At 42.6% G+C, this 12886-nt stretch overlaps 1 protein-coding gene across 10 annotated transcripts in view; it reads right to left on the bottom strand.

Annotated features, from left to right (window-relative positions):
* TUB (TUB bipartite transcription factor) overlaps nt 1-12886 on the bottom strand; it is a 173327-nt gene that overhangs the window by 85082 nt on the left and 75359 nt on the right. For 2 of the 10 annotated variants that reach the window (XM_020801426.3, XM_078383908.1), the window contains exon 1: nt 1912-2081. The exons of 7 other annotated variants lie outside the window; for them this stretch is intronic. In XM_020801426.3, coding sequence (XP_020657085.1) covers nt 1912-1949 — 38 coding nt within the window. In that variant the 5' untranslated portion in view covers nt 1950-2081. Of the gene's footprint in view, nt 1-1911; nt 2358-12886 lie in introns of those variants that run through there. One more of the 10 variants, XM_078383907.1, reaches the window with a different exon arrangement.

Genomic DNA, 12886 nt, shown 5'->3' with positions numbered 1-12886 from the left:
TCCCTATTTCATCAGCAGATGCAATGAAAAGGGGGATCTAGCCCAGAGTGACAAGTGGTACTCCCCGCATTTTTGATGCACACACTTCCCCAGAAAGAGAATTAGTAGAGGAGGCTTTGGTAGCTTATGGCAACCAAGGAGCCAATGACAGACAACAGCAGCTGCTGCTGCTATGGCGATCCCTGCTGTTCTCCATGGTAGCAAAAGTGGTAGCGGGAGGATCTGAGAGACCAGTTATATTGACTTCCAGACTGATCCATGCTGTGAATGGGATGGTGGGTATACAGGGCAGGGCAAGGAACAGGGAGGAGAGAGGCGAGGGGAAGGAATCATGATTTTTTGATGCAGGACTCTACTGTGTTCTTCCCCACTATCACTGAAAAATTTATTAATGAAAGCCTAACTTACAAAAAGAATTTTTTAAAATCATTTGAGCATATGAAACTTCAGCTGCTTATCTCTGAGCAAGGCTTACTGACTTAATTTACCTTTTCATCTGGATGACTCATGGTTTCTAACTCTGGTAAATGCTGCTTCACAGAAAATTTTCTAACATTGAAAGGTAGGGCACTTGATCTTTCTTGTCCAAACTAGTGCCAAATCTCTCTCTATACTTGACATTTGGTTCCATTATGTCAAGAACACTTAACACAATAGCAGTTGTATGCAGAGATGACTCTCGGTAGGAAACTGCATGAAACCTTTTCTTATGTGCAGTTGTGACATGAGATTAATATGCCAACCCATCGGTGTATGCATCACCTGTGGGAAACTCCACAAAGGTTGCATGCAGTTTCCTACACAACAGGGGCTTCACTGTGTAGACAATGTAGAATTTGCTCCATGAAAATACTGCAGAAAAGGTCTGAGATCTCATACTAAGCCAAACACTAACTCTTACAATTCCCCGGAAGCAGCTGAAAACATGAAACTCACATTAACATTAAGGCTCTTTCATAAAAAGCTTTCTTCCTCATAGCAGTAAATATTCCACATGTTTCAAAGGAAAAGGTCTACCAAAGCTGTATTCCTAAGCTTCTAAAATGAAGAGTGTGTTCTTTAAAACTAATTTTAAAAATAGGCTTCCAGCTGTCAGGGATATTGCAGCAGCATCAAAAATGATCACAATGTCAGAAAATGTCCAGCATGAAACTAAAGACTACCTTTAGTTTATATACTGTAGAGAGATCATGAATGCAAATGTCAATAGATAATGGGATAACCTGAGACATGACAGCGTCCCAATTCATATTTAACCCTGGTAAAGACAAGAGAGAAATTAGGTCAATAAAAAGATTGGGGGAGGCACAATCATCTATTTCTGTCTCACGTTGTAGTAAATCTAGAACACTTTCTACAACATTCTCTGTAGCAGTAAGACACAGGGAGCGATCCAGTTGGCTTTCAGTTCTGAAAACAAAGAGTTTTTTTTCCTGACACTCCCTAAAGCTAAGTCTGGGATGAACACTTGCCTTAAAATGTTTTTGGATCTCTTTGTTCTACTGTAATTCACACTTCAAAGAACAACCTGAACAGAGATATAATGCTTAGATGTGCAACATATTCAGAATGGTAAAACTGTTTTTTATCTGTCTCTTTTTATCCAACGAGTCTGTTCACCAAGAAGCGGCGGTTCTGATCTTAACCGCTGCTCCTTCACCCAACCGGGGCTCCCTTCCTTGCCTCCCACAACTGAGCATCCAGCCGTTTCCTTGCTTAAAAATTAGGAGAGCACTTATTCAGGCGAGGAGAGCGGGGGGGGGGACTTCTCCCTGGACGGGCTGCTGGTTTGTTTGCGAGACCCAGTCAGCTGCCCTTACAGAGAACAACGTGTGTAAGCGGGGGGGGGGGGGTGGATGGGTGCGGAGAGTCCGCAGAGGGAGCAGCCCAAGCGGGCCCCTGGGAACGTACCTGTAAGGGATCCAGTCTGCCTGATGCTTTGAAGTCATCGCTCGCCGAGGGAGCTAGCAACGGCGGCAGGGGGAGCCCCGGTGGCCCGAGCGGGAGGAAAGAGAACGGGCGCGGATCCCCTGGTCGTCGCCCCCCACCGACCAGGGCAGCATCCTCTATCCGGCCTGAGAAGCAGCGGCGGCGGCGGCAAGAACATGGGGAGCGGTGATCCAAGCGCCGCTACCAACACAGCGACCGCGGCATCGTCTTCCCCGGGAGGGTCGCCCGAGGGGCTGGCCCGCCGCGGTCCCCGTCGTGCTGCAGTGGGCGAGCGGGCTGAGCGAGGGGCTGGCCGGCGGCTCGTTTGCGGGAGGCACGCCGAGCCGCCTCCGGGGGCGAAGGGAAACGAGGGGGGGGGGGGGAAGAGAGAGAAGAAGCGGCCCAAGAGAAGGTCGGCCGCCGCCGCCGCTGCCCCTCCTCAGCCCCGCTCGCTCCTCGGCTCTTCTGCCCGCGCTTCAGCCAATCAGGGCCAGCTGGCGCGCTGTCCACCGAGCCCCGGGAAAGAGACACCGTTGCCCCAGTAGCGGCGAGGCGCGGTCAGGGCACCGGCCCGGCCCAAAGCGCCTCCCTCTCCCCCCCCCCGACCCCGTCCGTCGGTCCGCAGCCGCCGGCCAATCGTCACGGCCCGCTCGCCTGCCCGCTGGAGTGCCCGGCTCGGGCCGTCCGCGTGGCCAGGGATGATTCAGATGCAGCGCGCTTCCCTCCCTCCCTCCTTGCTTCCCTCGCTCGCGCGCGCTCCGCCTGCCGCTGCTCCGCTGTGGTGCCGAGATAAAAAGCGCGGAGCGGCTGCTTCCCCGGGAGGGCGGGAAACCGAGGAGGAAAAGAGGAAAAGGGCGTGCGGGCGGGCGACTGGGGGGGGGGGGGGAAGAGAGCGAGAGAGAGCAGTCCCATTGGGGTGGGTCTAGGAAAGGCGACTGTGGAGAACCAAGGCTATCTGCGCGCCCCCGGGAGGGAACGATGAAGAATTTATAAGGGCCGGGACTAATCGATTATTTATAGTGCCGTAAACTCTTTTCGGCTGACTGGGCTGCCAAGCGCGTGCCACTGTATAAGGCCTGCCGTAATAACGGCTATAAATATCTCCGAGCGGTGGGTCGCGGTCGGGGGTATTATTCTGGGGCGCAATTAAAAAAAGAAAGAGCAGAGAGTCTCGTGACACATGAAACACCGACGCCTTTCCTTGCCTTGGATTTGGCGTCAGCTTTCCTGGACCGCAGGAAGTTGTCCACTTCACCGCTATAAAGCGTGGCAGAACCCTGGGTTGGCTTTCCAAAGGCAAGGGCCCGTGAGATCTTTGTTGAAGGGCTACCAAAAGAAAAATCACAAACGGACGCTAGCTTTCGACAGCTAGAAGACGGCATCAGACTGGACAGGATGCATTAAAACAAAACCTGGACATGATGCATCGCCCCCATAAAAGCTCCAAAAATCATGGCCAGGCATCCAGTAATATTAATACCCCAATAAAGGTCCCATCCACTCCTGCCTTTGAATTGTGCACACGCACCACAGGGTTTTCCTTTTCCTTTTTAAAGTTCACTTTGGTTCTCTGGAAGGGCTCCCCCATGGTCCTGCTGGTACCTCAGGACGCTGCTCCATGATAAGGGTCTGCAGTATTTCACCAATTGGCTCCTCAAGTCTTACTGCTGCCCTCATGCCTTCCTTCTCTTTGCGATACTAATGGATTGCTAAAGTGTGGAATGGTGAGGTTGGGCTGTCAGCTCAATCTGAATTCAAAGTCAGGCCCACAGAAGTGATATTAAGAGGTGAATATGTTCTCAATGGGTTCTAACAAAGTCATCTTTTCCCTTACTATTATCTGCTCCTCAGTATTTCATGCTAGTGAAGGCCCCTATAGCTGCTGCAAGTCTAAGGAACTGCTTTGTCCTCAAGGCAAGGGTGTTGATCAGTAGCCAGCCCAGTTCTTCCAGACTGAAACACATCAGAATCCACAGAATCCTTAATTTTAGAAATTAACGAAGCCTCGTCATGTGCCGCCTAAGCTGTGCACCATGTGTTTCACAAAATCATAATCTTTTCCTTTCATCTCCACTCCCAAGCATGCAAGAGTTGGAGAGGAGATAACTTTGCAAATGTGCCTGCATGTTCACACATGCACACTTAGTGAATAGGTCTATCAATAGCTATTAGCCATGGCTGAGCTTCCAAAGCAGTGAGCTACTAAGTACTGTATCAGGTTTTGTGAGGACAACAGTTGAGAGAGCTATTTTTTCTAAATTTCATTTTGAGGCATTTATACAATGTCTTTTCAGTAGGGTTGTTTATAACATAATAACAATTGGAATAACAAAATAAATTAATTAGACAGAATGAAAAAAGGAGGGAAAAACAAAATCCAAGTTTAGAAAACTTATTGAAATACCAGGGCAGGGGGAGAAAAATATTAATTCAGCTGGCACCAAAATTATATCAAAATGCATGCCAGGCAAACCTTCCAAAAGTCCCTGCTGGCTCACTTGAGAAGGTTGATAAGACTAAGAAAATATTTCAGTACACTAGAAAGCATCAACATCTAGTTCATCTGGACAGCTTCTAAAGCCACAAAATGTTCGTCAAGACCTACCAGTGCCAATGCCTACCCAGGCCTCCAATGACAGGCTCAGTTTTTAATTCCTTTTTCGTCTTTCCCATAATGCTGTACAGCAACACTATATCAGGAACTCTGAGGCATGAAGGATAACTTGTACATTCATGCACTTCTACTTTCTTTAACAGACATTAAAAACTGCTGCTGTTGTTGCTTCATCTACACCAAGGTTCTCCATTTTCTTCCCACACACTGTGACAAGTTTAATGATATTGGAGGCAGGGGGGAAATGCCAGAAGCATGACTTCAGGGATAAAATGTATGGGAAGCCCATTAAGATTAACACTTAGCTAGTGTGAGATGGATACGAAATTGAAGTGACACATAATTGGAGCGGACACATCTGATGTTTGCATTTAGTGCTTTAAACCCTCCTGAGACATAGACTACAAAGCCAGCTTTCCTTCTACACTCCAAGCACACCTCCATTAAAAAACCTATTTTTGTTTGAATGCTAGGCGCCTGCACATGAATTCTAAAACAAGGAATGGTGAGGTCAGGCTGTCAGTTCAACCAGAGTTCTCTGTTGCATTGACTGTTATAATTCTTCCTTTTTATGAGAATTACTTGAAATTTTTTGGAATCAGAGGCTGACAGGATTTATGATTTTATCAAAGGAATGTGAAGGGCTCTCAGTACAATAACCTGTTTGATGAATTCACACTTAGAATTTTTTTAAAAAAAGGACTCTTTAAACATTTGAGCTATTTGAATTGGTTGACATATTTGTACTACAGCATTTTGATAAAAGGAAAGTATTTCATGAATAAAAATAGAAGTAGGGTACAGAATGTGTTATCTTTTTTGCAAGGCAGTGTACATATTTCACCACACCTTTTGTTTCTTTTTCCTTTCCTTTTCTTTCTCTCCCACACATTTTTTCTTTGTAAAAGGGCTGGCCATACACTATTTATACCCAAAAAATACAAGAATCAACATCCTCACAGAAGTCATTGAAGTGAGACAAAAGACTGGCGATTCTTACAGACATTTCCTGATAGATATCCATTCTGTTCCCCATTACCACCCTATTTTCATTCCTACTCTTTGTCTCCTACTCTGATAGAAGGATGGTCCATGAGCAGTAGGGTTGCTTTGCTCCAAAATTTCTTGGAGATATTATGCTTCAGTCATAAGCCCACTATGCTGTAATATATATATTTGTGTGTGCGTTTCTTACGTTTAAAGTATGAAGGAAAGTAAACAGAGATTGTCTAGACCAGATAGAAATTATGATTCATAAGTAACAAACCCTGTGTGTTCTGATGAATCTCAATCTACTACTGGAAATTCTCAGGGGGCAATGGTAACTAAGGAAATTTTATAGTAGTTAAAATTGTTGTTAGACTACATTTATATCCATCTTTTCTTCAAAGAGGTCAAGGCAGTGTACATGCTTCACTTCAGATTATTTTATCTTCACAACATCCCTGCACATTAAATTATGTTGAGAGATAGTGACTGAGCAAAGATCACCCAGTCAGCTTCATGTCCAAGTGAGATTTGAAGTGAGTCTCCTAGTTTTAGTCTGACACTCTAATCACTACACCATTGGGGTGACAGTCAGCTATATCTTTTCCTAGCTGGAAAGTGGGGCAAGGGTGTGTGTTGAGGTGTATGAATTGCATCATCCATGCCTTTATAATAGGCAGACTAGGCAGAAGATGTTGGGAAGAGAGCATACCTCTCCTTGACAGCTACAAGCCTACACACTCTTTAGAAGCTAAAATGACTAAAGGTTAATTTACTTCGGACAAATTCTGGGACGACAAGACTCATTGGAAAATGCAATAATGGTAGGAGGAGTAGAAGGCAGTTGTGGGGAAAGAGACATCTAATATGAGATGGATCAACTCAATAAAGAAAGCCACAGCTCTCAGTTTGCAAGACCAAAACACAGCTGTTAACAATAGGAACTTCTGGAGATCATTAATTCATTTAACAGCACATAGTAACAACAAATACATCCTGTATTGCTCTGCCTTTGAAAATTTCAAAAACAGCAACACTTACAGAATGTGACAAGAACCTTAACTGAAATCAACTGGACATGGTACTCAGCTTCTGAGTTGACATCATTGATCTCTTTAAATTGGTTGTTTTGTAGGGATTTGTACTACCCTGGGGTTAAAATATCTTAAGGACTGCCTTCTCGCCTTAGTACCTGCCCACTCTGAAGTCTTACTCTATGTCCTGCTCTGACTGAGGTACTGTGGATGGCTTCATGAAACAGTGCTTGTCTTACCACTCTTTAACAAACAATGGTTTTATAATTGTTTTAATTTGTTTTTTAGCTTCTGTATCTAATCCTGAGATATCCAGCAACAAGGTAGGATATAAATATTTTGAATAAAGAAATAAATACATCTAAAATGTGGTCCTCCTTAACAGGTTTTTAAGACAGAGGATTATTTCAGAGAGAGACAGTAAATAATTAGTTGTGTTTACATCCTAATTTAATTAAGTTTGTGCTTGGCTATTCTATGACACTGTTCTTGTTCTCTTGCTTTACCATCCTTTTACTGATTGTTTTAAATATTACGTTTGCATCACCTAGGTGCTAGATCTGGCAGGATGGGAAAATCATATTTTGAAAGAAAGAAAGAAAGAAAGAAAGAAAGAAAGAAAGAAAGAAAGAAAGAAAGAAAGAAAGAAAGAAAGAAAGAGAAAGAAAGAGAAAGAAAGAAAGAAAGTTGACTAAATGATTCACCAGCACTTGAATCCTTTGCCTTTACTCATAGTCATGAGTTCCTTCTCCCGAGTCAAGCTCAGTAACTCATTCTCAAGTGCTTCTCATAGCAATGTACAACTGACATTTGGGAATTGCTGGCCTTCTTTTCAAGTACTACAACCTACTTTTGCCTGTACAGCAAAACCAAGATTCTTTCCACCCCACAGTACTGCTTCTTAACATCTAGACATTCTTTACAGTCTTGTGACAGCAGTACAACACTTCCAGATGAGAATTTTCATTTGCAAACTCACTTTCTCGTTCATAGAATAGGGGTGGGTGGCTGGGATGGGAACCTAGCAGTCATCAACTTCAGTGTATAATCATCCCATGTGTTTCTAACTATTTGCACATGCATCCCAAAAACTCCTCAAAAAGAAAAAGAACATTGACATGGTAGGTCCATTCAGGCATTATGCCTGGAACCAGAAAAAGGTGGAAGTCTAGTGACAACATGGGACAAAGGGAGGTTGTGACCCTCCTACCCCAGTTCCTCCAGGAAGACAAGTAGATCTTCTAATGTTCACAGCAGAGTTCTCCAGCACAGCTTGTAAGCACATTCTGCTGAACACAATATGCCATTTCTATGATCAAGAGCTCTGATAAGGCATGCCTCCTAAGCAGGGAAATATTGTAAGCATACAAGAGAACATGCTTATAAGCTCTGCTGCAATGGACACATAATAACCTTCTTTCTCCTGTGTGGTAGACATGAAGTAGATATGGTATGGGAATGGCAGACGTGCCTCATCCTCACAACACTTCAAACTTTACCTAATTTCAGGCTAGAACACCTGAATAGGACTGATGTCTTTGGATTGGGCTAGTATAGACCCCTGTACATAAAAATATCAATAGCAGCAGAAAATATCAGAGTTCCTTTATAAAAGGGTATCAGTGTTCCAGCACTGGTATACACTCTAATTACTGTGCTGTATACGGTCATAAGCTACTAATACTATTATGAATAGTAATATACACATCCAAGGGTCAATATGGATAATGGCAGGGGAAGTGATTCAAGGGGACAGAGAAGCCTTTCTTCTGAAACTGTTAGCATCTCTGCAATACAAAAGGGACGGTGAATTCTGTTCCACGAGGATCAATACATGGGCCTAAATCTAATTGCTAGACCCAACGAGAACAGACCAACTGAATCAATGAGATTAATTTAAGTATTGCCTTAGTGGGTCTACTTTAGTTAGGAGTAACAATTGTATTCAAGCTGTATCTTGCATCTAAGATTCAGGCAACATGTTAAAGAGCATGTGTCTTTCCTCTTCTTACATTGTCATCCTTCCAACCACACAAATCTTTCAGAGTTACATGCCTGAGAAATCTGATAGGAAAACAAAGCTGTGTTTATCTGCCAATGCCCAATAACAACACAAAATAGGACATGTGGATTGAGGCATGCTCATTTTGGAGTAAACAGGCAGATTTTTCCTTCGAAGCAAGTTCTGTTGCTAATAACATGTTAAATATATAATCTAGGTTGCCCCTTAGTCTGAAGAAAGAGTTGAGCACCATGTGAACAAATGTGCAAATAACAATCCAAATCAGAGGTATGTTGATGTCCTAACTACAGGACATAAAGAGCCCAGAGGCATTAACTGAGCAGATCAGCACTCCTATTCATTATCTGAGTATGATGGAATTAGAAAATATTCTTACGAGTAAGGATTTGTCATTGAAGCTCAGGACCGAGAGTGTCTATACTGTGATATTCTGAATTACCATACATGGGTGTAATCGTTGGGGGGGGGTGAAGAAAGATGGCAGAAAAAAAATTGATTCCTTTGCAATATCATGGACAGAGACAAATAAGTGAGTGCTAGATTAAATCATAGTTTGCAAGACCTGAGCAATGCAGTTAATGATAGGACCTTCTGTAAATCACTAATCACAGGGTTGACATAGGTTAAAAGTGACTTGATGGCACATCACAATGAAGCTTGAAACAACTCTTTTAGTATCCCACCTCCTCATTTCTTCAACCCATTTCAAAAGCGGTGTTCACTTTGCTTTTTGAACCTGCAGGTTCTTCATCAAAGGATTTTTCTTTGCAGGTATCTGTCATCCTTGCAGTAGAATAATACTTACTTGGTCAATAATTTGGGATTGGTGTTGGTGTTGCTACAACTGCTGTTCTGCTCTTTGTCAACCACCTCTTGGAAACAGTTCCTCTATGCACCTAGAAACATTCCATGGTTGCTGGTATCCAAAGTCACTGACAGGTCCAGGACAAGCAAAAGAGACTCTCTCCTTGTCAACTTCCTGGCACAGATCATTCAGGAGTTTCCAAATAAGTAGTTGTTTTAGTCTGTCTCAGAATATTGCTAAAATTATAGAGGATCGATTTGCACTCCTCCTGTTTGAAGACATAGATTTTGATTCGTGTAAGCTCACACCATTAGTCTTTGAAATGCCCAGTACCTTGCCTTTATATATATATCTCCTTTCTCCTTCCTTTCCCCCGTTAATTTTGCCATCATCCAGCAGACCACCTCCATCCCATGAATAGGCTTGAAGCCAGTTTGAAAGTGGCCCAAATCATTTGTTTCACGGGAGGAAATCTGGATCATAGTTGTCACCATATGCTCAACTATCCTGCACAAAAACAGAATATACGAGACTAGCCAGTAACTATCCAATATAGTGAGATTCAGAAACAACTTCTTCATTGAAAATCTATCAACAGCCTGTTTAAGAACTGATGGTATTGCATTCATCACTCCCTTTATGTACTCAGACAGATCATCTTCAGTTGTCTTGGGAAACGGGTACAGGCAGGGTCAAGTACAACGTATGGTCATCAACATTTGAAAAATAAAAAATGTGAATGTACTGTACATATTATCATGATCATTACAAAAGAGAATGGTATAATGAAATGTCAATACCTGAGAATTGTTGGAAACTTTTAAAAAAAACATGGATTTTATCAACTGGGATTTCACTGATTGCCTAAGCCATTTCTAGGGTTTGCTATATTAAATATGAGCTTCTCATTTTTTTAAAAATTGTTACAATGAATAATACAACAGACATTATTTTGCAGTTTTTCAGGAACAAAACTATTCTAGCTCTCTGCATTAAAAAAGAAAGTGCCAGAAGACAGTCTGTGTTGGCAGAAGAAACTGGTTTTAATATAAAGAATACATACCCATTTGCTTTCAATTAAATATGAAATAGACTAGCATAGTAATGCAGCATTACTAACGAATAATGCAATAATCTTGGCAGACAAGAAATGCCTGTTCACAGTTGGACATCAAAAATATTGTTGCTTAAGCAGGATCTGTTTCTATCTTATTCATATCCTTATCCCCCCCCCCCGCCCGTCTTATTACAGCCTTTTGTTCTCTGTGTCATTCTGAAGCTGATGTGGATGTTATTGTACACAACTTACCTGCTAAGGCTTCGGAGAGCCTATAATCACTGTAGCTCTGAGCATTTTCCAACCACCTTTCCTGTCCTCTGCTAATTGAGGGTTTATGAGCACCTAATTAAAATTCCCATTTTATGTACACTAATTATTCCCCCCCCCATTTCCATTTTAAGTTCTGCATTTAAGGAGAATGAGATCATGAAGCAAGACCAACATTTTCAAAAATGTGTACAGCATGGATAGTGAGTTTTGCTTTCTTTAATCTAAAGTATCCTGCAATTCCTACTGCTTATCAGAGCTTGAGATGTGTTTTCCATTGAATTTCATATTATGCTCAGGCATTTATCTCTGATCAACCAGTCTGCTCCTGGTAATATGTAACACATTCTACTTGCACAGAAGAACTCTCACTACAGAAATCTCCTGTTTCTGCACAAAATGTCTGCCCAAGCCATTATGTCTGCCCTGAGCTTTCAAGTGGTTTTAGTGTAGCACCATTGCACCAATACAGAAAATACTAATGAGAAGACACCCACCCACCTACTCACCCCAAAAAGAGGCACTGCATGCACAGGAGTCTCATTGTCCTCATAGATAACATGGCCTATGCTGAAATTACACATTCACTAGGTAGTAGTTATTGCTCTGCAAGGTAATGGAAGAAGTAGGTAGACTGAGGCTGTTCACTGATAGCAGGGGGGAAAGTGGCCCATAAAAATGTGTGCTTTATCGCTTAAATAGACACTTGTCAGTATCAAATTAATGTCCTGTGGTGAACTGCTAGGCCAATTAATGTTTGGTCTTACAGGTCTTAAACTTGGCTTCTGGAAATAAATTTAAGAAGACTGACCTCCTTCCATGGAGACAAGAGTCTCAGTGAGGAACCACCATTCACCACGTTATGCTGCTGTGCCAGCAGTGACCCACCTTGGAGAGTCATATAATCTTCCTTCTAAGGCCTACTTTTTGACAATCTGTTCAAAAGCTGCAGTTTGTTGAGAGTGCACCAGATGTGCAGTAAATGGAGACTGGGAATTACAAACACATCATTCTTAAGCTGTAACAGTTGTATACTAGCTCTGTGAGAAACCCGTCTTCTGATGAAACTCAACAGTGGTCTCTCGAGGGACTAATGAATTGGCATTATACCAGAATGTTAGAAAAGGCTTGCCTTATGTTATTGCTCTCCAGTACAGACCCAAAACTTATTTTGCACAATAGTGTGTCTCATTTAAACTGGCTATGTGTGTGTGTGAATAAAATTATTTATTACAATAAATGTTACATGGTGAGCCAAGAGCATGTTTTGTCTAATCTTCTCTTCAACTCACAAAAAACCTAACAACTAAATTGCTAATTCCACTTCTTCATTTTCTGAAGGGCAAAATGCAATTTTCTCATTGTTTACATATATTTTTGAACTGTGATTCCAAGTGGCTGTCAAGAATATATGTTTGCTTGCCACATGGAGGTGATGTGCATTAAACTAACAGAGTAACATGTGCTCTCTCAGAAATACACTTTAAGGCATACATTAGCATCCTTCATCAAGCAGTGAGTTTTAATTTTTGTTTCATGCCAGTGGTTCATTACAGTCTTGAATTAATTATGGTCCACTCATTATAGAAATGGGAGAAACTACTCATTGTCACAAATCTTGCACTCTGCTAGCCCCTTACTGCTGGTACCACATGACCTCCTACTCTGCACACCCTATCCTAAGTTCTCTCTATTGCCACAAAACCTGATCTGGTAGGTTTCCCGCTCTTTTTTAAGGGTCACTGAGGGGCTACAGGAGAGGGAGGAATTCCATCCCTTCCAGGTTCACTGAACTGCTTTGTTGGATCCCAGCCAATCGTCTGCTTTTTCAGTGCACACAGTGACCCATCACAGATTTCTTACATGAGACAAAGCAACTGTGTGTGCAGGAGTCAAAGCTATTGAACTTGCAGGTAAAGAACCAGCAGATATGATCAGTAATTGGCCTAACCTGCCCTATTTGGAAATGCCAGCCTTTCCATCTTATATTGCTGTGCTCCATGAGACTGTTACAGTTCACATTTGAGATTACTCCTTTCTCTCATGTGTATTCTCCAAGCCCACAGAGAGTCAGCTACATATGTAGAGGTGTACTTTTCTTTGGGGAGGGGGGAAAAGGAACATATTACCACTGCAGGAGTATACTGGATACCTTGAAATTGTGGCC

The sequence above is a fragment of the Pogona vitticeps genome, chromosome 1 (assembly GCF_051106095.1).
Source record: "Pogona vitticeps strain Pit_001003342236 chromosome 1, PviZW2.1, whole genome shotgun sequence".
In the NCBI taxonomy this organism is placed as follows: Eukaryota; Metazoa; Chordata; class Lepidosauria; order Squamata; family Agamidae; genus Pogona; species Pogona vitticeps.
Note: the sequence above shows the minus strand (reverse complement) of the source record. Positions and strands in the feature narration are given on the sequence as shown.